The 24,358-nt window shown below is 55.0% G+C and overlaps 1 protein-coding gene across 1 annotated transcript; it reads right to left on the reverse strand.

The window, feature by feature from the left end:
• Positions 1–220: 220 nt before the first annotated feature.
• TAS1R2 (taste 1 receptor member 2) lies at positions 221–16,736 on the reverse strand. Its single transcript, XM_044236300.1, has 6 exons — positions 16,555–16,736; positions 14,788–15,088; positions 12,615–13,388; positions 8,433–8,642; positions 2,362–2,485; positions 221–1,143 (listed from the first exon to the last, which is right to left on the reverse strand). Exons 1-6 carry the CDS (start codon positions 16,734–16,736, stop codon positions 221–223), a joined length of 2,514 nt encoding a protein of 837 aa, XP_044092235.1.
• Positions 16,737–24,358: the final 7,622 nt, after the last annotated feature.

A 24,358-nucleotide genomic window follows, 5' to 3' on the forward strand; every position in this document is an offset into this window, starting at 1 on the left:
TTCCTAGAATGGGGAAGAGCTATAGGTATAGAAAGCGGGTAAACGTGGCCAGGATGCAGAGAATCTGGGGGAGGAGGTCAAATCAGAGCAGGGTGAAGAGGTGACTGTTAGAGACGGTGTCCCTGTGCCCAGCTGGTGTTGAATAAGCAAGCCCCCAACCCACAGGCTCCATCACCCAAGGCTAAAGCCTCCGGCCTCCTGGGCAGCTCCACAGTTGGAGCTAGTCCTTCCCCATGGTGTAGCCCTGAATCATGCTGCTGAAATAGACTTGTGTGTTGCGCTCCGGGTAGAAGAGGACCATGTAGCATTTGGGACCAAAGTAGCCCAAGCTGATGCCCAGAAGGTTGAGCACGGTGAACAAGAGGTCCAGGATGGTGACCAAGACCCCCTCGTAGACAGACATGAAGGTGCAGAGGGAGATGGAGGAGGTGAAGTAGAAGGTCATGCAGAAAGTGATGAACTTGGCCTCGTTGTAGTTGGTGGGCAGCTCCTTGCCCATGTAGGCAAAGCTGAAGCCGGCCACGGACAGGAGCAGGTCCAGGCCGGTGTTGAACAGCAGTGCCTTGCGGTAGTTGCAGGACAGAACCATGATCTTGGGGTCATCGGGGTCGGGGCGGGCGGTAGGGTTGGCACTCATGGCCAACACGTTGCCCATCGTGATGACCACCTTGAGCGCCGTGAAGGATGCCACGAAGACATAGGGCCCGTGGTAGCGCACCCAGTAGCCATAGGCGCGTGGGAGGCGCCGGGCCATCTTGAAAATGCAGACGATCTGGAATGAGCGCACGGTGATGCAGGAGATGCAGATGGTGAAGCAGAGGGTGAAGAAGGTCTGGCGGCAGAGGCACGTGAAGAACGTGGGCCGCCCTACGTATGTGGGGACCATGGCGTAGGCCAGCAGCAGCGGCACCAACATCAGGAAGCACATGGGACCCCCAGCGGAGCGAACCATGGGTGTGTGCAGGTGTCTCCAGAAGACCACCACGATGGCCAGGGTGCTGAGGAAGCCCAGGAAGGACAGCATGGCCACGATGATGGTGGAGGCCTCATGCCATTCGAGGAAGGCCAGCCGCCGCTTGAAGCAGGACGTGTCATTCCTATGGGACCACTCGTAACTTGGGCAGGACTGGCAGTCATATTCATCTGCAAAAGCCCAGGGAAGCTTCCTTCATCCACACCCACCTTGCTGAGAGCCACATCCTCTGCACCTGCACCAGGTCGGGCCTCAGGGATGGGGGCTCGGGGGTGGGCAAGCAAAGGGCAATGCCTACAGTCCTAGCCACCCCTCTCTGCATCCCTTACATCCACTAGCCCATCCACTCCTCACCGCAAGCCCATTCCACAGATGAGGAACCTGAGGCTCATCCAGGCAGCCACAAAAGCTGTAAGTTACAGTAAGTTACAGCCGGTAAGTTACAGAGGCAAGATTTGAACCGACGTTCCCTTGACTCCGATCCTAACAACCACAATTCCTTCCTTCCAGGACCTTATCCTATGGTGGGATAGACATTTGCACTTGGAGAAAGAATTCATTCAACCAATGCTTTCTCGAGCACACTCCACGGTGATGAGCGCCTGAGGTAGGAGGCCACAGATGTGGGTAAAACTTAGCCTCCTGTCTTCAGGCTACTGGTCAACCAGGAGAGGAAAAGCCTGTGAAATCATCCAGCAAACTTTGGTTGAGCACCTACTCTGTGCCCTGGGTTCACTAGGTACATGATAAGTCCTCTGGTCGATGTCTATATCCACTCAATTTACTAATCAGGGAAGTCATGAACAAAGTAATTGGAGCCCCAACTGTGAACCGTGCTCAACACTAATACGGACAGAGAGAAGACATTGTCCCCACCTTCCTGGACTTTATGGTCTATAGGGGGAACTATTAATTTGTCTAATCAAGGATGTCACTTAATAAATATTCACTGAGCCCACATTATATGCTCTGAACTACGCTAGGCACAGGGAGGTCTGAGAGATAAATCAGATCCTATCCCCACCTGCCGGAAACATTTCTTCTATGGACAGAGACATTCATTTATTCACTCGTTCATCCATCCAGTGGACATTCTCTGGTCTGACACCCCTGGGTCCTTGGTTGGCTACGTGTGTGTGGAGTGGGGATCAGTGACAGCCTTGCCTGGTTGAGGGCTGTTCCTTCTCCCACCCTCCCTAACAGTGTGCACTGATTTTTCCCTAACAGTGTGCACTGGTTTTTCTCTACACCACCGCGTAAGGAGATACCCTGGAATCAGACACGGTCCCTGGGTGAGATTCCAGAAACCCTGCCAAAGATGAAAGGCCCTGAGAGCCCAGGAGAGGGTGGGATGGGGTGGGGCAGGGGTGCAGGTCTGCAAGTCCTACCTGCAGTTCGGTTGAGGAAGGTGCCAGGAAGGCAGTCAAGACACTCGAAGCAGCAGGGATGGATGCCTATGGGCTTCTTCCTTTGCCCAGGTTGGCAGTCTTTGGAACACATGGACACTGGGATCTAGAGGGAGGAGGACAAGAGATCCTGAGCCCAACTAGTGGGATGCTCAGGGGAGGGGAGCCTGGCCCCTGTCTGGGATGGGGAAGGAGGAGGAACTGCCATTAGAACCAGACCTTTGCAGGGACCCTTTTAGTTTGGCCTGCCTGACACCTAAGCTACCTTCTAACAGCAAGCACCCCACTGTTGAGATGGAGACTTCCTGAGGTTGCCAGGCAGATAGGATGTGACTCTGGGCTTGCTGACAGTCGCCTGTCTCCATGGAGGGGGAGCACTCCCAAGGAAGGAAATGAGATCTGGAGAGAGACCCTGAATCCAGCCATGCCTGAAGTCCGCACGGTCTACCCCTGGAGTTTTCAATGATGGGACGCAACAGCTTCACACTCTGCTTCCATCAGCTTCTGCCATGTGGGTCCAAGAGTAGCGTGAACATGGCCTTTGTGGAGGGGCAGGGTTTTCAGATGAACAGAGAACAGAAATATTCCCTACTTCTAGAGAACAGAGGAGCCCCCACTGATGGTTTATAGAACACAGGAATGAATTACAAGCAGACGGGACAGTAAGGATAGGGGAATAGAAGGGAGTCAGGAGGTCCCAGGAGTAGGGTGGAGGGTGGGAGAGCCACATCTCGAAGTCTCGTGTGGGGCACACTAAGAATGAAGGGGAGGTGGGAAGCAACGGTGGCTCCTGGAGGGGGGCAGCCTGTTTAGATCCAGGTGGGACAAAAATCATTCTGATGCACAAATAAGAGGGTGTTACAAGAACACGTGTGTGAAGGGCCAAGACCCAGACAAGAGGAGCCACAGTAGGACCACTTGGCCCCAGAGTCCCTCCCTTCTTGCCTCTGACAGGTCACCTGCCTTCCTGCTCCTCCCTTGTTGTCCCTCCTCCTCATGGCCATCATAAGACATCTCCAGACGTCTTGTTCTCCTGCCTGAAGCTCCTTCCTGGAAGAACCTCAGGGGCTCTCCATCAGCCAAAATGAAACGTGATTCCCTGCCAGCCTCTCCAGGTGGTCGGCAGTCTTCTCTGCCACCCGCGGGACCACACACGTGCACCCCAACACACATGCGTGCCTTATCCAGAATTACAGCTCACCACACCACCCACCATTATTGGTCCCCACCACCACCTTCCAAACCCATCTCTTCACTATTCCCTACATGACCAACTTCATCCTACTCTCACTTGTGGACTCTCAACCTGCCATTCATTCATTCATTCATTCATTCATTCAAAAAGGTACTGAGCTCATATGGATGCCAGGCGTTGGGAATACAGCAGTGAACCCGGTGAGGCCAAGTCTCTCTGTTCTTAAGGAATGAATACTTTCATGCAGAAAAGACACTATATACATAGAAATGCGTAACTTGACAGGTGGTGATCAATACCGGGTGGGCAAGTAGAGCCGGGCAGCGGGGATGGAAAGTGATAGAGGGGCTGAGTACACATTTGAAGGGTGAGGGCAGGGCTGGCCTCACTGAGCAGCTGACCCTGGAGCAGAAACCCAAAGGCTGTGAGGGACCAACCCATGAAGAGGTCTGTGCAGGCCAAGGGAACAGCATATGCAAAGGCCCTGTGGCAATGGGCACGTGCCATGGTCACTGAGCAGGAAGCCCCACAGAAGTTGAGTACAGTGAACACGAAGGACAGGACAGATCGATTCAAAGAGGTGGCATCAATACTCAGGCTTTTACTCCAAATGAAGTGAGAAACTATGATAGGATTCCACGCAGAGGATCAGCAGGACCCGACTTCCTTTCCACAGGACTGTCCTGGGTTCCTTGTTGACCTTAAACTGTGAGGGACCAGAGCAGAAGTGAGGGCGCAGGTAGGATACCATCCCAATAGCCCGGGAGAGAAACGTTGGCGGTTCTAGCTAAACAGGCAGCCACAGAACAGAGAAGGGGACAAAACACTTGCAAAAGAGATGAAGACCTGAGTAAATGGGAAGACATTCCACGTTCATGCCTTGGAAGACTTAACCCATGTCAATACATGTCAATACCACCCAAAGCAACCTGCAGATTGAGTGCACTCCCTATCAGAACCCCAGTGACTTTATGTATGTATGTATTTATTTATTTATCTATTTATTTTTGCAGGAATTAAAAAGCCCATCCTGAAATTCAGATGGAATCTCAAGGGACCCTGAAGACCCAAAACACTTCCTGAGAAAGAACAAAGCTAGAGGACTCACATTTCCTGATTTCAACACCTACTATGATACTATAGTAAAATAATAAATATAAATAAATAAAAATATAGTATCAAAGCACTGGGGTATGGACATAAGGACAAACATACAGACCGATAAAATAGAACAGGGTCCTGACACGAACCCTCACCCATAGGGTCAAGAGATTTTTGACAGGAGTTCTAAGACCATTCAGTGGGGGAAAGATCATTTTTCCAATGAACGGTGCTGGGAAAACTGGATATCCACGTACAAAAGAATCAAGTTGGACTGAACGCCGTATACGATTACCTCAAAATGGATCCTTGACTTCAGTGGTAGATGTAAAACCACAGAAACAGTGAGAAGAAAACATAGGGAACAAGTTTCATGAAGCTGGATCTGGCAATGATGTCCTGGATAGGATTTTGTGAAAATTTAAAAACTTCTGTCCATCAAATGACACTACCGAGAGCGTAAAAAGGCAACCCACAGAATGGGAAACAACACTTGTAAATCATATGTTTGACAAGGGATTAATATCCAGAATATAGAGACAACTCCTAGAATGTAGTAACTCAATTCAAAATGGACAAAGCAGGGGCGCCTGGGTGGCTCAGTGGGTTAAGCCGCTGCCTTCGGCTCAGGTCATGATCTCAGGGTCCTGGGATCAAGTCCCGCATCGGGCTCTCTGCTCAGCGGGGAGCCTGCTTCCCTCTCTCTCTCTCTGCCTGCCTCTCCATCTACTTGTGATTTCTCTCTGTTAAATAAATAAATAAAATCTTTAAAAAAAAAATGGACAAAGCATTTGAATAGGAATCCCGCAAAAGAAGAGATAGAAATGACGAATGAGCACTTGAAAAGATGCTCAGTCGTTAACCAGTAGAAAAATGCAAATCAAAACCACAGCGAGAGATGCCTCCCACCCATTAGGATGGCTACTTTGGAAAAAGCAAAAAACCAAAAGAAAAACAAACAAACAAACAGAACACAAGAGGTCTTGGAGAGGACGTGGAGGAACCAGAACCTCTTGTCCATGGCTGGGAATTGTCCAGTGCAGCCATTGTGGAAAACAATATGGCAGCCCCTCAAAAATTAAGAAGAGAATTAACACATGATCCAGTTTCCACTTCCGGGTCATACTCCAAAGAATTGAAAGCAGGGTCTCAAAGAGATACTTGCACACCCAGGCTGACAGCGGCATTATTCACAATAGCTTAAAGGTAGGCGCGCCCCGAGTGTGCCCATTGATGGATGAACGGAGAAGCAAAATGTGGTATTTTTTATTGGATCATGATTATTCATAACCATATAATCATAATCCATTGATTGAATGGATTATTTGGTCTAAAAAAGAAGGGGATTCTGACACACACTACAAAATGGATGAACCTCGAGGACATGATGCTGAGTGACATAAGCAGGTCACAAAAAGACAAATACCATGTGATTCCATTTACAGGAGGTTCTTAGTCACATTCACAGAAACGCAAAGCAGACAGGTGGTTTCCAGGGCTGGGGAGAGGCGGGAATGGGGGCTTGGTGTTTAACAGGTATAAAGTGTCCATTCTGTTAATGACGAGGTCCAGAGGTAAAGGCTGGTGGTCCTAGCACAAGAATGTGAATGTACCCAAGACCACCGAACTGTGCCCTTCAAGACGGTGAAGATGTAAACTATTTATGTATATCTTGCTGCAATAAAAAAAATTAAAAAAAAAACTTTGGAAAAAACTGGACAAGAAGGTGAATGTTATGTTATAGGGGTTTTTTTTAACCATAATTTAAATTCGTTTCAATTAATATATACCAAAGCGAAGGGGTGCCTGGGTGGCTCAGTGGGTTCAAGCCTCTGCCTTCGGCTCAGGTCATGATCCTAGGGTTCTGGGATTGAGCCCCACATGGGGCTCTCTGCTCAGCGGGGAGCCTGCTTCCCCACTACCCCGCACCACCTGCCTCTCTCCCTACTTGTGATCTCTGTCAAATAAATAAATAAAAATCTTTAAAATATATATATACCAAAGCTTATAGAACACAGTGAACATAGCACTTAGAGGGATAGATAGAGCTCTAAATGCCTACTGAAAGCAGAAGAAAAGTCTCAGATCAGAGGGAGACACGAGAAGTAGGGGCTCCACCTGGGACCTTCTGCAGCAAGCAGGGGCTGTGGGGGGTCCGCTCAGTTCCCACTGGAGGGACTGGGCTGGCTGCTGCCCTTCCACTGGGCTGGGGGAAGGACAGCATCACGGTGAGCAGAGCAAGGTGCATACATCCCTGTGGCCTCCCTCACGTCTTCTCAAACCTCCTTTTAGTCCTGCCACAGCAACAGCGACAGCATCGTGTGGGAGCTGCCTATCGGCATCTCACCTAAGCAGCACTCAGTCTCTTTCGCTCTCTGCCCCGGGGCCGGGGTGTGAGATGCTTGTGGGAAACTGCTGGGCACTCATGCATGTGTGACTCGGAAGCACAAGGGAGTTAACGCCCCATGGGGTGACCCTTGACCACAGCAGAAGGGGGTGGGGTGGTACAGACCCATGGATGCATCCCATCCTCTTCCCTCTCTTGGGGACAATTCTAAAGTGGCGGTTCAGAAGGTCCTGGTAAGACTCAGCTCACAGCACAGCCAGAGAACATTCTCTTCTACTGATGTTCCCTGTGTCCCTAATGAACTCTCCCCCATCACCTACTCCTGTTCCCGCATATCTTGGAACAAACTGTCTGTGCATAAACCCTTGCCTCAGGCTCTGCTTTCCAGGAGAAACCCAGGCAAAGACACTGTTATTTGTTGAATTGCCTCCCCTCAAAATTCAAATGTGACCTTATTTGGAAATAAGATCATTGCAGATATAATTAGTCAAGATGAGGTTCTAGCAGAGTCAGGTGAGCCCCTACTCCAAAGCGACCAAAGTCTTTATAAAAAGGGACATTGGGAGACAGACACACCCACAAGGAGAAGGCCATATGGAGGTGATGGCAGAGGTCAGGGGAGTCAACCCCAGCCAAGGAAAGCTGGAAATGGCCAACCAACCACTAGGAGGTGGGAGAGAGAGGCCCAGAACATTCTTCCTCACGCCCTAGAAGAAACCAACTCTCCTGACATCTTGAGCTGAACTGCCAGCCCCCAGAACTGGGAGAGAGTACATCTCCGTTGTTTTAGCCCGCCCCCCGCCTCCCAACTGTCGTCTCTTGGGACCGCAGACTCATAAATTAATGGAGACACCAACCCAACTGACTGCATCAAAATCCGCACGAAGTGCAGGAACCAGCAGCACCCAGCATCGCAGAAACAGGGTGGAGAGTGTGTGGGGGTAGGGAGGATGCCGATGAAGGCCCCTCAAGCTTTTATATCCCCGCCCCCTCCACACCAGACTGGGTCTCCGACCCTCCCCCACACCACCGCCATCCTGACAGCTTGTCTAAGAGGGTAAAACAAAGGAGCTTTCAAATCACAGATGGCAGGCACAGCAGAGGGTCCGGCGACCGCACCAAAAGCGTGAGCATTGGTTGATACGAGAATTGACATCCTTAGCACACGCATGGCCAGCAAACGTTCACTTGGCACAGCTCCTGAGCCCCTGGGTCCAGAGAAGCCAGAAAGCCCTAGATGTCCCCAGTGCTTGGTCACTGGGAGGGGCGAGGCCCAGACACTCCCCACACATATAGAGCCCCCACCGGCTATTGATAAGAGATCTCCGGTCCAAAGGGCCCCGGCCACCCCAGCCCGAGCTGGCGCCCAGCCCCAGGCCTCGGCGCCCCCGCAGCCATCCGAGAGCTGACCGTGTTGTTGGCGGTGTGCCAGGAGACGTTGTGGCCCATCTTCAGCTGCCGCAGTGCGGGGTAGTAGGAGGCAATGCTCAGGAACGGGTTCTGGCTCAGGTCCCATTGCCATTGGATGACCTCCAGGCTCATGAGCAGGTCCCCTTGCTTGTCAAAGAAGATTTCGTGGCCCAGGAGGGTGAAGTTGACCTTCCAGATTTCCTGAAGTAGCTAAAGGGGCCAAAGGGAAACGGAGGGAGGATGGCATCAGAGCCCAGGCCAGACCTGGGGGAAGTTCTCCCACCCCACCAGCCTTGATTTCCACAGCTGCACAAGGGGGCCATAGGACTGTGCAGGTGGCCTTCGGGGGCAGTGGCTGAGAGGGCCGGCTCTGGTCTCAGATACCTCTGGGTTTAGACACCAGCGTTGCCACCTGCTTGAGGCCTTGGACCTGCCGCTTGACCTTCATGAGCCCCGGTTTACTCTTCAGCACAGCAGGACAACACAAACCATGTCTCCTGGGCTCTGAAGCCATCAGTGAGTTAACCTGTGTTGGGAACTTAGCACAGTGCCTGAAACTAGTAAGTTCTAGGGGTGCCTGGGTGGCTCAGTGGGTTAAGCCTCTACCTTCAGCTCAGGTCATGGTCTCAGGGTCCTGGGATCGAGCCCCGTGTCGGGCTCTCTGCTCAGCAGGGAGCCTGCTTCCTCTTCTCTCTCTGCCTGCCTCTCTGCCTACTTGTGATCTGTCTGTCAAATAAATAAATAAAATCTTAAAAACAAACAAACAAAAAACTAGTGAGGACTCACCTCCCGCCCAGGTGTTGATAATATCCCTTCTCCCTGGAAGTCACCTCGGCCAACCCTCAGGGACCCAATATCTGGATCCCAGAGCCTGCTGCTTCTCTTACGCACAAGGGTCAGCAGCACCTGTCCCTGTCCCCTGGGTGCTTCCTGCCTCCCCACCATTTGAGGCCACTCTCCAATCTCTCTCCATACCGTCCCCCATCACTCTGAGTAGGCAGAAGCTGGTACAAACTGAAACATGCTTTGAATTGGGCATCCTGGGGCCTGAATTCCAACCTGAGCTCTTTTCTCAATTTGCTGTGTGACTTTGGGCAAGTCACTGAACCTCTCTGGGCTGACCCCAAAAGAACTTCCAGTTTAGATACTCCATCAGTCTGGCTCCTAGATTTTCCCTCCATAAATTAGAGAGTCTATTGAGCTGTATCTCAGGAGTCCGGACCTCCCCTCCCCTCTGGGACCGACAGACAGATAGCCAAGGACTTCGGGGCCCTAGCCTTCTCCCCACCCTGCACGGGGAGTGAGGTCCTGGCTCTGGAAGCTTCTCTGGAATTTGCTCATGTTGCTAGGACTAAGGGCAATGGTTTTGGGAGTTGAGAGGAGGGAGGCTCCTCCCAAGTGGTCCTGACTCTTTGGACCGGAGTCAGAATGATGGAGGCCCAAGGTTCTGGTGTCCAGGTCATATCCCAACACTGACCTGGCCAGGCCGGGCTGAGCAACCTGGGATTCCAGGGCTCCAAGGTAAGGGGTCGCAAAGGATCATCGCTGGGATGTCTGGGTGGCTCAGTTGGTTAAGCATCTGCCTTGGGCTCAGCTCATGACCCCAGGGTCCTGGGATCCATCTTGAATCAGGCTCCTGATGCTTCTCCTTTTGCCTGCCTCTCCCCCTGCGTCTGCTCTCTCTCTCCCCAACAAATAAATAAGTAGATCTTTTAAAAAGGAAGAAAGGGAGGGAGGGAGGGAGGGAAGGAAGGAAGGAAGGAAGGAAGGCAGGCAGGCGGGCTTTTTATAAAACAAAATGATTAGACCTGAAGAGTCTGAGAAGTACGTGCAAGTCCCACCTCTGTGATTCCATAAACTTCTGAACGTTTTCCCTGGGACTGCCAAAGCCCCTCCCCCCCATTCACCAGCCAGGATTTCCCCAGCCTGCCCTGAGCACACCCCCACTCCCCAACGCCACGGGCAGTGCGTCCCCACAGCTCCATTCCCAAGTCTCCCCATCACCCAAGGCCTCTCCCTCTGCCTCATCCCCTCCACCCCAGGGCTGCCCTCCCCTCCAGCGCCCCCCCCCCCCGTCCCCGCCCCTGTGCATCACCACCCCACCCCCACCCCATCGCTCCCTAGCGAGGTGATCATCACTTCTTTGAACCTATCTGTGGGAGAGCCATCATCGACTCACTGTGTCTACTCACAGCGTGTCTGGGGATCCAAGGCAACTGACATTAAGGGGTTAGTTAGCACACAGTAAGTGCTCATTCACTCGTTCCTTCAGTAAATATTCACCGAGAGTCAGCTTTGAGCCAGACCCAGTTCTAGCAGCTGGGGAGACCGCACTGAGCAGGACTGAAAGCTCCCTGTTCTCTCGGGCCTACATGTGAGGGGAGGAAGGAGGCAGGGTAGGGAGTAGCCAATAAACACGAAAACAAGTAAATAAACACAGTAGAAACAATGTAGGGTACGTGTTATGACAAAAATCAGTCGGGTGGCTCTCCCAGCCATAGTGGAGGGTCTGGCACAAGAGGGTCCATTAAGGCAAAGCAGAGGGAAAGCTGGAGCCCAGCTCACTCTCCTACCGAGCCACACCCCCTGTACGGCATCCAGGTCTAACGTGTCCGCACAAAGGGCGTCATTTCCTAATTTCCACGGTGACACTGTCCATGCCCGTGAAAGGCCTGGGTGACATTCACACGGGCTGCGCTGGGCTCCCTGCTCCACCGGTAGGGGAGGAAAGAAGTCGACTGGTCCTTCATCACGGCTCTTGGCACTCATGGCTGGGAGAGCTGAAGAGTGCAGGGAGCGGGGGCCAAAGGGCCGACCAGCATTCAAAGCCGTGGTCTGCCCCTTACCACTGAAACCATCCCTCATGGGTCACCTTGACTCCCTGCCTCAGCCTTCCTCTCTGTAGATTACCAACCTCCTGGGACGGTCATGAGTTAGGGCGATGTATACCAGGCCCTCGGCACCTACTGAGGCTCAAAAAACGGTAAAGCACAAGACACGTGATAATTACGTATATTATTAACATAGCAGTGCATATAATAAAATATAGTATTTCGCTGGCTGGCACTAGAATTTCTTTTTTTTTTTAAGATTTTATTTATTCATTTGACAGAGAGAGACACAGCAAAAGAGGGAACATAAGCATGGGGAGTGGAGAGGGAGAAGCAGGTTCCCGCTGAGCAGAGAGCCCGATGCGGGGCTCAATCCCAGGGTACTGAGGTCATGACCTGAGCTGACAGCAGACACCTAACCGACTGAGCTACCAGGCGCCCCTAGAACTCCTTTTAAAGAATAATTGCATTTTTTAAAAAAAATCAAGCACTTAGGGTTGCAAGGTTGGGCTCTGAGATTATGGGGTAGAGGGATACAAATAAAGAGGTTAAGGGAAGGGGGAATTTTTTTACAGAATTAACTAAGTTGCTCTGTGAAGGAAGTGAACAGATATTGGGGATCCAGAAAAAGGGAGGAAGGGGAGAATAAAGACAGAATACAGGCAAAGTTTGGGGGAGCCTGAATGCCAAACTATGAATAAGCCAAGGGACCATTCAAGCAGAGAGATGCTGGAGAGCAAGGTATGAAGTGAGTATCTCTGATGTAAATCCCCTCCGCTCCGACAGAGCCTCAGGAAAACCTTCTAGCCCCACGAAGACTTCCTGGTTTAGAGTGTGTGTGTGTGTGTGTGCGTGCGCACACGCACGCAGAAATCAGAAAAACACAAATTGAAACTGCAAGTCTGAATCCAGACAACACAAACCTAGAACAAGAGAAGATCCATAACCCTGAAGCAGGGCCTCAGAGAGCGGAGAGAAAACACCAGTTGACCCCCAGGGTCTCCAGCCCGGTGGGAGACAGAGAGACGATGGCAGGGGACCTGGGACGCCTATGGCCTCCCAGACTTCCTTCCAGGGAATTTCACCCACCTCTCCTCCCAACACAAGCCATCTTGGAGGGCAATGATTACATAAATTGAGAAAAGGAGTTTTGTTACCATCAAGGACTTCTGTCCGGTTCTGTGCATCTGGACGCAGGGCGTGGTCCTATGGCCTCTCCCACCAATTTGCCCAGAACACAGCAAGAGACGGGAAGGCTAGCGCGGAGCACGGGCACCAGCGGTTTCCATGGCAACCACTCCATACCTGCCCCAGGGTGGGGGGCCCTGACTACCCACGGGCGGGGCCTCACCTCCCAGGGGTAGACCACCCTCTTGGAGCAGGTGGTCCGGGTGCAGCGGAGGAGACTGTGTAGAGCATGGGCCACGGCGTAGACAGCCGAGTACACGCTGTAGACCACGCGCTCGCCGGAGAGCGTGAGGATGGTGCTGAAGGACGCGGTGGTGTCCTGGCAGCTGTCGCACTCCTGGTTGCAGGTGGCCCCCAGGCTGGTCCGGGTGGACGCGGGCGGCCCAGCCTGCGGGGGGCGCGTGCGGAACTCGCTGAAGCCCGGGATGGGCACGCTCTGGGCGGTGATGCCCAGGAAGGTGCCCGTGTTGCGCAGCTCGGTCAGGTTGTGCAGGACCAGGTCGATGGCCCAGGACTCGGAAGCGATCCACACAGCGCCCGTGAAGTTCTGGCGGAGCACCTCGCGGAAGAAGTTGTTCAGGGCCAGGTCGGGCGAGAACAGGACCACGACGCGTGCCGAGCTCTGCTGTATCTTGTCCACGATGGCCTCCAGGCGCTGGCGCTCCCACTGCGTCACCTCCTGGTTGGGCTGTGGCAGGGGCAGTGTCTCCTGGAAGGCGATGCAGATGTCGCGGGTGGCCAGGCGCGCGTTGAGCAGCTGGCCGTTGTAGCGGCCATAGTCGTCGCTGCTCACCAGCAGGATGATCCAGTTCCAGCGGAAGTAAAGCATGAGCTGCACCATGGCCTCGACCTGGTGGTCCGCGCCCGGCACCGTGCGCAGCAAGGAGGGGAAGCGGTTCTTGTCGCGCAGATCGTCACTGATGGCGCTGTAGGTGATCTGCCCGACGGGACCGCCGCCGGCGTGAGCGAGGGGCTCCCCGGGCCACCGTCGCCCCACCTGGGTCCCCACAGCATCGCCCCATCCTTCCCGCCGCGGCCTCTGCTGACCGTGGCAGCCAGGGGACCCAGCACACAGGGGTCAGTCCCCTCACCCCTCCGCTCAAAACCCTTCAACAGCTCCAAAAGTCACTCAGGGACAGCCAGAGTCCTTACGGGCCCCCAAGGGGCTCCATCACGGACCCCAGCCCTCACCTCTCTGACCTCATCTCCTGCTACTCTCCCCGGGGTCCCAGTTCTGCTCACAGGTCCTGTGAACACAGTAGGCACCAACCGGCCTCCCCATTTTCTGTCTCCTCGTCCCGGAGGGCTCTTCCAGACACCCACATAGCTCCCTCCCCTCTTCACCTCCCTCGGGTCTTTGTCCAATGGTCAGCGAGACCCGCCTGACCACCCTGCTGGAAGCTGCAGTCCCCCTCTACCCGTTCTACCTGCCCACGGACCTGTCCAGCCTTCCTCACCCTGCTTGCCTTCTGCTTCTGTGCACTGCCCTCCCCACTTTCCAGCAGCCTTATCATGTGGTTACTGACATGGCCTGTCTCCCCCAGGAGATGGGCTCTTAGGTTTCGTCCCTTGCTGTATCCCCAGCCCCACAACAGTACCTCACCCAGGAGGGGCTCAGTAAATATTGGTCAAATGAATGAAAGAATGAGTTACATCCTGAACTAGATGCCTCACGTAAGTGTACTAACATTTACTAAGCACCTACCATGGGTCAGACCCTTGGAGTTTACATAATAAAAATGACAGCAAAAATGATAGTATTTGTACCTATCTACCTACTGTGAGCTGTCTTCTTATGCTAGCTGTTCCTTAATGCATGAAAATCTCAGGCCAATGCTGGTCGCAGTGTTTTCAATCATGAGGACAAAGACACCGTAACAATACCAATACGAATGGCCCTTTTTTGAGGACCTACTGTGTGGCAGACCCTATGCTAGGCAACCATATGGGATAATAGAACTTTATGAGTCTTCGTTTTTGCGCAAGGTACTTTACATAATGACCATTGCATCATCGACGAGCCATTGTACCCCACAGACTCCAGAGAGGTTAGACACTTGGACCTTCAGATAATCCTGGGATGGAACTCTTAACTCTTATCATCCTATTGTACAACTGGGGAAGCTGAGACTCAGAAGGGTTAAGAGATTCGCTCAAGGCCTCACAATAGCCAAGACTCAGAGCCAAGGTGCACAACATGAGCTCTTAACCAGTCAGCCAGGCTGCATTCCCAGGGCTGGGGTTGACATCCCAACCCTGCTTCCCGCCTCCTCCTACCCCCATTACTATGGGGGGCGCCCTCCCCACCTCCTTCCCGCAGGAGCCAGGGGCCTCACCTGCGGAAGGAGGAAGAGGGATAGGAAGTGGGCCACGATTGTGGCGGACTCGGAGTTGTCGGGGCCAATGACGGCCACCACGCGGGGCACATAGTGGCTGTAGTCCTCCTGGATGGGCAGGGAATAGTCTTCCCGAGCCAAAAAGTAGAGCACGGGCTGGATGTTGTTGGAGATGTAGCAGACGTCCACCATCTCGTAGCCCAGCAGCACACCCGGCAGCAGGCTGCTCTGATTGTTGATCTCCTCCACCGCAAAGCGCATGGCCTGCAGTAGGTTGTAGCCCAGCACCTTCATTTCATACCTGGGGGGGAGGGGCCACATGGGGTGGGGTGGGAAGCACGTGCAGAGTGAGAAGGGAAAGGGATGCGAGAGCCAGCTTGTTCCCTCTGCCTCCCATAGGAAAACCCGGGAGCTGTCCAAGAAGGAGCCGCTCCAGAAGATTCTGGCATTTTTATCACATCACGGTCCCCATACCATACCAAATCTCTAGAATCACTGTCATCCCTATGACCACCTCTGACACTGTGATCTACCACTATGGCCTTCCCCATGATCTCTACCACCACGCTACCAACACCCACCAATGTGATCACCATTACCCTCTACAATCTCTCATCCCTCGAGTCGCCGTCATACCTGCTATTCCTAGGAACAATATCATCACCTCTGCCGCCACTAAAACCACGTGTCTGTGACCACCACCACGAATGCCACCATCCCTGCTAGCACCATATCTTCAACACCATCATCGCCATCATCATCTTCACCAACATCGTCATCGTCATGATGACGTCATGATGGCGCATCACCGCCATCACCACCACCATCATTATTATCATCTTCATCACCGTCACCCCCACTGTCACCACCATCATCATCTTCGTCACCATCACTACCACCATCACCGTCACCACCGTCACTTCACTGGACTCCCCACCATTATCACAGGCATCGGAACGTTCAAGAATGTGCCCAGTACCATCCCTGGCACCATCACCCTCCCATTCCCAAACCAGCACATAACCTCCCCCACCATCACGTACAGGGTGCATTTCTTAGAGTCGGCCCTTTATCATCTCCTTTGCACACTCTTTCCTGTATCCCTCTCTTTCAGATTGCCTTCGCCTTCTCTGCACCAGGCCACTAATTCAAATCTCATGCTTGCATGAAGGCGGCTCACCTAATCTGGAGTGCTGCCGCCACCCCACAGGGCTCACAGGGGAAGGGCGAGCAAGGAAAATCCCTTGCGGTCCTGGAAACACCCCCCACCCACCACCACCACTGCCTAACCGCAGTCCTAGGGAAATGCAAACCTTCCCCTCCAGCCTGAGAACCTGCTACAGAAAAACCACATTCCTGCCTTCCAAAGGCATACCTAGACTGGACCTCGACACAGACTCCCTTGCCAAAGTAGATGGGGGTGGTTTGGATTGTCTCTACAACCCCTCGCCCCCAGGCTCAAGTATGCTAGAAGTCTTTTTTTTTTTTTTTTCTTTCAAGTATGCTAGAAGTCTTTACTGAGAGATGTGACACGGGACACCCAGGCCTCCGTGTTTCAGGACTCAATTGCCAAAGATCTTGGTAACGTGAACTGTGTGGGTTCCCCCTGCAGGCCAGTAGGGGTGATCCAGGACGAGGGATTGGCAATGAATGAGGAGGAGCATTTTGAGCCCTGGGTCACAGCTTGGTCCCCCAAGGACCACGGAACCAGCTCAGGCTTCCCACCCCATCCCCATCACCACATCCAGCCTCACATGGGAGACTCACTCCTTGCACTGGGGCACCTGCAGGAAGTTGAGGTGGACGATGCCCTTCACGTTGGCATGGAGGGAGAAGAGACCACCCAGGAGGTAATCCCCAGCCAGGTAGAAGTCTGAGTTCTCAGCCGGCGCAGGCAGGACCCACAGCAGGATGAACAGAGAGCAGACCGCCCTGGCCCGGGGTCCCATGGCTGGGAAGTAGGGGTCCCGGAGGTGGCCCTGCCTCATCAGAGAGCTGGCAGCTTGACACCAGGGGATTTGCACAGACATTTACATAGTGACCGCCCTGTCTTGGCCCTTGGGGCGGGGAAAGCACCTGGGACAAGTAGAGAGGTCTAAGAACTCAGGGAGGAAAAGGAGGAGGCTATAACTAGGAGGACTGCCTCCCAGGACATGGTGGGACCTGGGTGGTCTGGGAGAACCCCATCTGGAAGTAGAGAAAGCACGTCCTGCTAACTTGGACACTCCCTAGCCTGCCACTTGTTGAAGACCGGTCTTATGCCCCTAACGTTTCCAACATTTGGGAGTCAGGGACACAAATACTCACCCAGGAGACAGAGCAGGCCGACAAAAGGATCCCAAGCTTCAGACCCTGATCAAGTGGAGGCTGGCATGTGGTCATTCACATATGGCATCTGACCCACAGCAGGTGTTCCAGAAGTAACAGCCGTTGTCAATAAGAACCAGGCGTCGCGATGCGTGTTTGCCGTTCACCGTCTCGTTCAACGCTCATGATAACCAGGACCATTACCGGTCCCATTTCACAGATGAGGAAACCGAGGCACAGAGACGTTAAGAAACCCACCCTGGGTTGCACAGCCAGCAAAGCCAGGATTCAAATCCCACGTCAGATTCTAGGACCTGGCTCTTCATCTCCATCTTCACATCGTGAAGTTACTTCCTTTGAGAAAAAAACAGAGCAGCAGCAAAGAGAATGGAGGGTGGGCAGCTTCCCTCTACCAGCCCAACAATCAGTCAGTCAGCTCTGCTGAGTGAGCCCCCTCGGGGCACCCCCTTTGCACCCAGCTCCAAGAGGCAGGGTACGGTCAAAAAGGAAAGCTGAACATTTCTAAAGTCCAAGGTGACTACCCCATGTGGGATGGAAGGGGGATGGTTCCAGCAAACCAGGCACCGGTTTGAATCAGAGACCCTGTCCATGGAATGCCGTGTGGTCCTTGCCAGCCCAGACGATGCGTGGCCCGGCAGGAGCCTGGGGGCACCCAGGGGCTCAAAGCAGACAGGTCCCACCAGGGCCCCTGGGGTCCAGGGCTATGAGGAGAGGAGGCTTCAAGGCACCAAAAGCTGACCCCAAACCCCACCGTCCTGCCCTGTCCCACTCCAGCCAAGCCCGGCTCTTCCTTCAAGGGCTTCATCATGGGGCACGGGTCCCAGTCGTCACGGGGCACGGCTCACAGCCTTATGTGGCTGACAGGCTCCCACCGACGGCTATGTCCACATCGAGGCAGCTGGAGACGACATGACTCCGGCCAACCTGGACTGAACTTCAGCTGTTTGCTGTGCGCTCCCAGGTGGTACTAACCTCTCTGAGCCTCTGTTCTCTCCCGTCCCGAAATGGGGATAGTAATTCCAGCCTCGTGGGATGGGTGTGGGGATTACGTAAAATGGCACGTGGGAACTGCGGGTGCAGAGCAGACCCCAGAGAAAGGTAAATCGACCAAAGAGCAACATTTTCCTTTCCTGTAAAGGAAGGAACTGCCATGGGGTTCGCGCGGGGGTGGGCGCCACAGAAGCTGTACCTTGCAGGAAGAGCCCAAAGCTTCACGAAGCTTCCCTGTAAGGTGCTAGGTATCTTTGGCAACTTCAGGGGTGGGGCACCCCTCCCCAGGGGGGGCACCCTTCCCCGGGGGGGGCACCCCTCCCCACCCGGGCCCCTCCTGGGATGGAGTCATCCCACAGACATTTAGAATGACCGGAAAAGCCTCCTGGTGCTGTGGAAACGTGCAGATTTGCTGTGTGATCTTGGGCCTGTCCCTGCCCCTCTCTGGGCCGATGTCAACCAGTGCTCGGGAGGGGAGACCCAGCCCATAACACAAAAGGAAGAACCGTGCCTGGCTCTCTGGAGGGGTGGGTTCTGGGCCTGGCTCTCAACTCTCCGGGCCTCAGTTTCCTCGTCTGTACAAGGGGAAGCCCTCTTTGGATTGCCTTTATCCTCCATTCCCCCCAACCACGCCGTCAGCAAGTCAAAAGCCCCAGCCTGATTTCATCCTCGGTCCCGCCGACGCACAGGATTCTCTCCAGACCCCTCCCCCTCTTGCCACACCCAAGTTCAGACCCACGTCACCTCCTTTCTAGACCTCTGTCACCCGACCCTGACAGTTCGGAACACAGCTCTACCCCTCCTCACTCTACCACCTCCTGGATTCCCCATTGCCTGCACGATCACGGCTGGGCTCCTGGCCTTGGCGTTGGAGGCCTCCCCAGCCTGGCCCCAGCCCAGCCATCTTCTGTGACCCTGCGTGTGCAGCCTGCCCCAAACCACAGTGGCCTCCTAGGAATGGGGTCCCCAGAGGCTGTTCCCAGGATGGCCGGCCGGAGCCTCCGAGACCAGTCACCTGCTGGCCGGACACTTGGGCAGTGGGGAGGGTAACAAAAGAGCACATTTGCAGGGTGTGGTATAGGCCAGGCATCACGTCAAGCACTTTATGTACATTATATCATTTAAATCTCTCAAATACTCTGTGAAGCAACCATTATTATTTTTTTAAAGATTTTATTTATTTATTTGACAGAGAGAGATCACAAGTAGGCAGAGAGGCAGGCAGAGAGAGAGGAAGGGAAGCAGGCTCCCTGCTGAGCAGAGAGCCCGATGCGGGACTCGATCCCAGGACCCTGAGATCATGAACCGAGCTGAAGGCAGCAGCTTAACCCACGGAGCCACCCACCCAGGTGCCCCAAAGCAGCCATTATTAAATCCCACTTTAAAAACAAGGAAACTGGGGCACCTGGGTGGCTCCGTTGGTTAAGTGACTGCCTTCGGCTCCGGTCATGATCCTGGGGTCCTGGGATCGGGCCCCGCATCAGGCTCCCTGCTTCCCCCGCTGACCTCTCTCCTCTCATTCACTCTCTTTCTCTCTCTCTCTCTCAAATAAATAAAATCTTTAAAAAATAAAAAATAAAATAAACATAAAAACAAGGAAACTGAGGGGCACTTGGATGGCTCAGTGGGTTCCGCCTCTGCCTTTGGCTCAGGTCACAATCCCAGGGTCCCGGGACGGAGCCTCACGTCAGGTTCCCTGCTCAGTGGGGAGTCGGCTTCTCTCTCTCCCTCTGCCCCTCTCCCTGCGCATGCTCTCTTTCTCTCTCAAATAAATAAATAAATAAAATCTTAAAACAAACCAACAAACAAGGAAACTGAGGCTGAAAGGTTAACCAACTTGCCAAGAGTCACACAGCTAATAGGATTTAGAGCCAGGCCGGCGCTGGAGAAGGATCAGTCAGGCATTCCAGGGCACAATGACTACACGCGGCAGTTCTGAGGAGGGACAACCAAGATGCCGGTTGCTGAAAGACTCTGGAACATTCTGGAGACTTCCAGCAAAATCAGCCAGGCTGGGGGTGGGTTGGTGGGTGGGGAAGGAGATGGTAGAGAAAGAAAGCATCCCTGGGTGCAGGCCATTCACCCAGCCGGCACTGGCGAGCCCGCCATGTGGCAGGGCTGGGTGGGACCCAAGGGACGCAGCAGGGACACACAGGGATGGGCTTCTGCAGGGGAGGCAGGGTCTGCACCACATGGCCTGGGAGGACAGTGGTGGCGATGCGCACGGTCACCTCCTTTGCTAACATGTTCTGCAGGCTCACGACGTGCCGAGCACTGAGTGGAGCCCTCCCCATCTCCCTCATGCTTCCGATGTGCTACTGTTATGTCTCCACTTGGCAGATAAGGAGGATGAGGTTCAGAGAGGGACAGTAACTTATCCAAAGCCACACAGCGAATATGTGGACTGGAGCAATCCGAGATCCTGGTGGGGGCTTCTGGGGGTGGTGGCACCTGAGGGGCTCCAATGAGAAAGGAATAAGGGGCCCCCTTGACAGGGATGATCTCTCTGAAGGCCGAAGTCTGAGGAAGGAGCACTGGACAGAGAGTCAGGAGTCTTGGCTTCCGGGCCCGCTCTGCCCAACTACCCGTAGGCAAGTCACTGTTAGTCTTTGGGCTGCAGTCTCCCTCCCCGTAAAACGGACTCAGGGCTTCTTAGCATTTCAGGGGCGAGAATCCCTCTGAGATTCTGATGAAAGCCCCGGACACGGATGCATACAGAGGGGCAAGTGGGTGAGGCTGGGGTGCTGGCCGCCCTGAGGACAGGTGCCCGGGGACCCTGCACCACCGGCACTCTCGTTCGGGGTGCACACACTCCGAGGTGGCCAGGGCCCAGCACGACTGAAGCCCTGATGGCCCAGTCCAGGTCCAAGTCCCCACGTTCACACCTGCGTGGCCATCGGTGGCCAGGGTGGCAGAGACCATGACAGGTTTATGCAAAGGATGTGGAGGAGAGGGGACAAGGACACAGGGGTCAGGAAAAGCTGCCCATTTGCCTTGCATCTGCTTCCCCCAGGGCTCGCAGAAAGAAACTGGCCACATTTGCTTTGGGTTGGAAAGAGCTCCCTGAACCTCACTCCTCCCCCCATGGTGTCTGGAGGGGGGATGGGGCACAGGGGCCTCCCCGAAGAGAGGCCTGACCCCCATGACTGGGGCGCTGCCTCAGCTCCTCCCCTCCACCTGACCCTCCAACCTCTCTACAGATTTGCACATGGTTCCCCTTGCTGCTCTGCACCCAACCCCCTCCCACCCCCTCTCCCAGCATTTTCCTTCTCTTTCTTTCCTGCCTATGCTGCCTCCTCCAGGACAAAATTGGGCAGCTGGAAACCTAGCTCAGCGGGGGACACGGGCGGCAGGACCTCCGCCCCTGGGAAGGTCTGGCGGACGCGGGGCCCCAGCCAGCCTGGTTCAGAGACAACCGGGGAGAGGGTCCCTGGGCAGGGGAGCCTCGGAGCCAGTTCCCAGGGACCCCAGCCTTAATCAGTCACTCCTCTGAGAGACGTTCCAAAGGCAAAAGCAGAGCAAGCAGATGGTGTGGCCCCTGGAGAAGCCCCTGGATGGAGGAAGAAGCAGAAACCGTGTCCCGTGGGAGCAGATGAAGGAATGAGGACGTTGAACCCAGGGAGGAAGCCTCAGGGAGCTCTTGCCAGGAGTGGAAAGGGCCGGGATGGGGAAGGGGGCGGTCCTGTTCCTGCACCTGTAAGGGCCCAGCCTAGCCGAGGGGGACCAGGGGTCAGGCGGCGGCTCTGACTCCTCTCTGCTTCCCTGCCTCTGAAGCGGCCACAGCCACCGTCGGTGAGGTTGAGTAAATGAGATGAACACGTCAGAAATCTGCCTGGTGCACGAGAGCAAACACCAGAACCACAGTGTCGTGGCGTTCTTGATTTTAACCCGGATAGAAAGTTGGGCTCTAGGACTCTGTACGACCCTCCTAGGGCTCAGATCTGCCCAGCCTGGCTGCCGACCCTGGCTCTGCCTCTTACTGGCTGTGTGAACATCCCAGGCACGTCCCTCTCTGAGCCCCACTCTGCTCCCGATGCCTGCCTCGATGCGCATCATGGAGCGGGCACCCGACAGGTCCTCTGCTCCCTCGCCCTGCCCCGGCCCCTTGTGCCAAGTGCTCCAGGGACGGAGTGTGACTGCCTGGGCTCATGGGGCCTGGAGGGAGGACACGCCAGAGCCCTTGGGCAGAATTCCGATGTATGCCGGACACCTAGGGGTCATGTGGCCCGTTCCACCATCCAGGGAGGCTGCCGACACCCCGAGAGTGGAGGTGGGCCGCTTGTGCTTGGAGCCACAGGGACGGCCATGCCTCATCCGTCCCCTCCCTGGATGGTTCCCACCTGGAAGCTGCTGGGTTCCTGCAAGGGACCAGGCCAAAGGGACCACGGGGTGCTGGTATGGTCACCAGAAGAGTTCTGTCCCTGGCTCATACTGAGTGGGTCTTCCTTCTTGGGGGCTCTTTCCTCATCTGGGAAATGGCTAGAAGAACACTGCCTCCCTCACAGGCCCGTCTGGCTCCAGGTAACCAGCGGGAGCGGCTGACCCGGTGACAGGTGCTCGGTGGCGCCTGGGCACAGGAAACCAGGACAGAGGTGGGAGGCAGGAGTGGATAACAGGCACTTATTCACCCAGCACCTCAGTCTGTAGGGAACAGGTCACGTGATCCTCAGCTCCCCGAGAAGTGCCAAGCCTCAGGTTGGGCGTGGGGGCCAAGGCTCGGGGAAGGGGCACGAACATGCGTCGGGAACCCGAGCCCACCTGACCCCAGGGCTGTGTGCGCTCCCAGGCGCCGCTGCGGCACTTAAGAGCAAAGGCCTGGTAGGTGGACACGGGGACCACGTCCTGCTGGTGTGTAGTTACTTCACCCACCCATGCCTCGGTCTCCCCATCTGCAAAAGGGGAGTAGCACATGGACCTTCGGGGGTTGCAGTGAGGCTCTGAAGATGTGGCACAAGGCCTGGTGCACAGGCTGCAGCCACGTAGCATGGCTCTTGCTATTTCTCGAGCCGGCCTGACAGACCACGTGCAGGAACCACACCCGCAACAGCTTCATGGAAACAAATACACAAGCTGGTGCGAAGACGGTGGGTCTCCATCCTGCCTCTTCCTGGAGTGCCCCCACCCCCAGCCCAGGAGCTCGGGGTCAGCCTGGCGGCTGAGAGCCAGCACAGGTGGTTCATTTCCCTAGAGCGCACGGCCCGCTGGCAGCCCTCGTGACAGCGGTGGCAGGGACATCCGGCCTCAGTCAAATGGTTCATGCTCTGAGCCCGCACTGGTGGCGGCCCCCGACCACCGCAGGGAAATGAAGAGGTTCCTCGGGTCACTGCGGACATGGGCACTGGCTGGGTGGCCATGCCAGGAGGGTGGGCACCAGGTGACAGGCCCCCATCCCCATTAAAAGGAGGCAAAGGCACCCGGTACAGGGGTGGGCAGAGGAAGAGGGGCCACGGGCAGGGGGCAGGGCCTGTGGGCACCCACCCACGGGCTCAAACCCCAGTCCCCTACGAACCAGACATGTGACCCCTACTAGTCCTTCTACAGAAGGCAGGTAACGGCCAGTAAGGTCAATGTCAGGCTAGATGAGACCAGGCAGAGAATGCCAACTTGGCCGTGTCCGTGTGACCTTGAGCAAGTCAGTCCATTTGCTAGAAAACATTAATAGCTCTACCCTTCGTCTGTAGATGCAGCTGCCTCCTCTGTCACCCAGGAGCCCCAGCCGGGGCCCTCTTGGGGCCACCCTATGTCCCTGAGTGAAGCAGCCTCTCTGGCACAAAGCCCCTGGGGAAGCCAGGTGGGGGCACTGCCAAGGGCAGAGTCTCCATCCCTCCACACAGCTCTGGGATCCTGCCCCCAACAGCCCGGATCAGTGGGTTCCGGGACAGGGAGGGGTCACGTGGCCAGGAGCTCTTCCTCTGTCCTTTGCAGGCAGCCCAGGACAGTTTCCCTTCCAAGTCAGCCGGCCCATGTGGACTTAGACCCACAGATTCTGGGCACAAGCTAGCTGGCCGTGGTTCCTTGCCGCTCCCCGCCCCACCCCAATTTGGTCAGCTGAGGTCTTCCCAAGGCAGGTCAGTGCCATGTATGGACATCTGGGGGGAGGACAGGGAATGGGTTTGGGAATCAGAATCCCCACGACAGGCCACAGCCTTGGCAAGTCCCTTCACCCCCTCTGTACCCGTTTCCTCTTCTGTGAAATGGGGGCACAGCAGTGTGCACTCCACCCAGTTGCTGTGAAAAAACAAAGTCCCCCAGA

The sequence above is a fragment of the Neovison vison genome, chromosome 2, assembly GCF_020171115.1.
Source record: "Neovison vison isolate M4711 chromosome 2, ASM_NN_V1, whole genome shotgun sequence".
In the NCBI taxonomy this organism is placed as follows: domain Eukaryota; kingdom Metazoa; phylum Chordata; class Mammalia; order Carnivora; family Mustelidae; genus Neogale; species Neogale vison.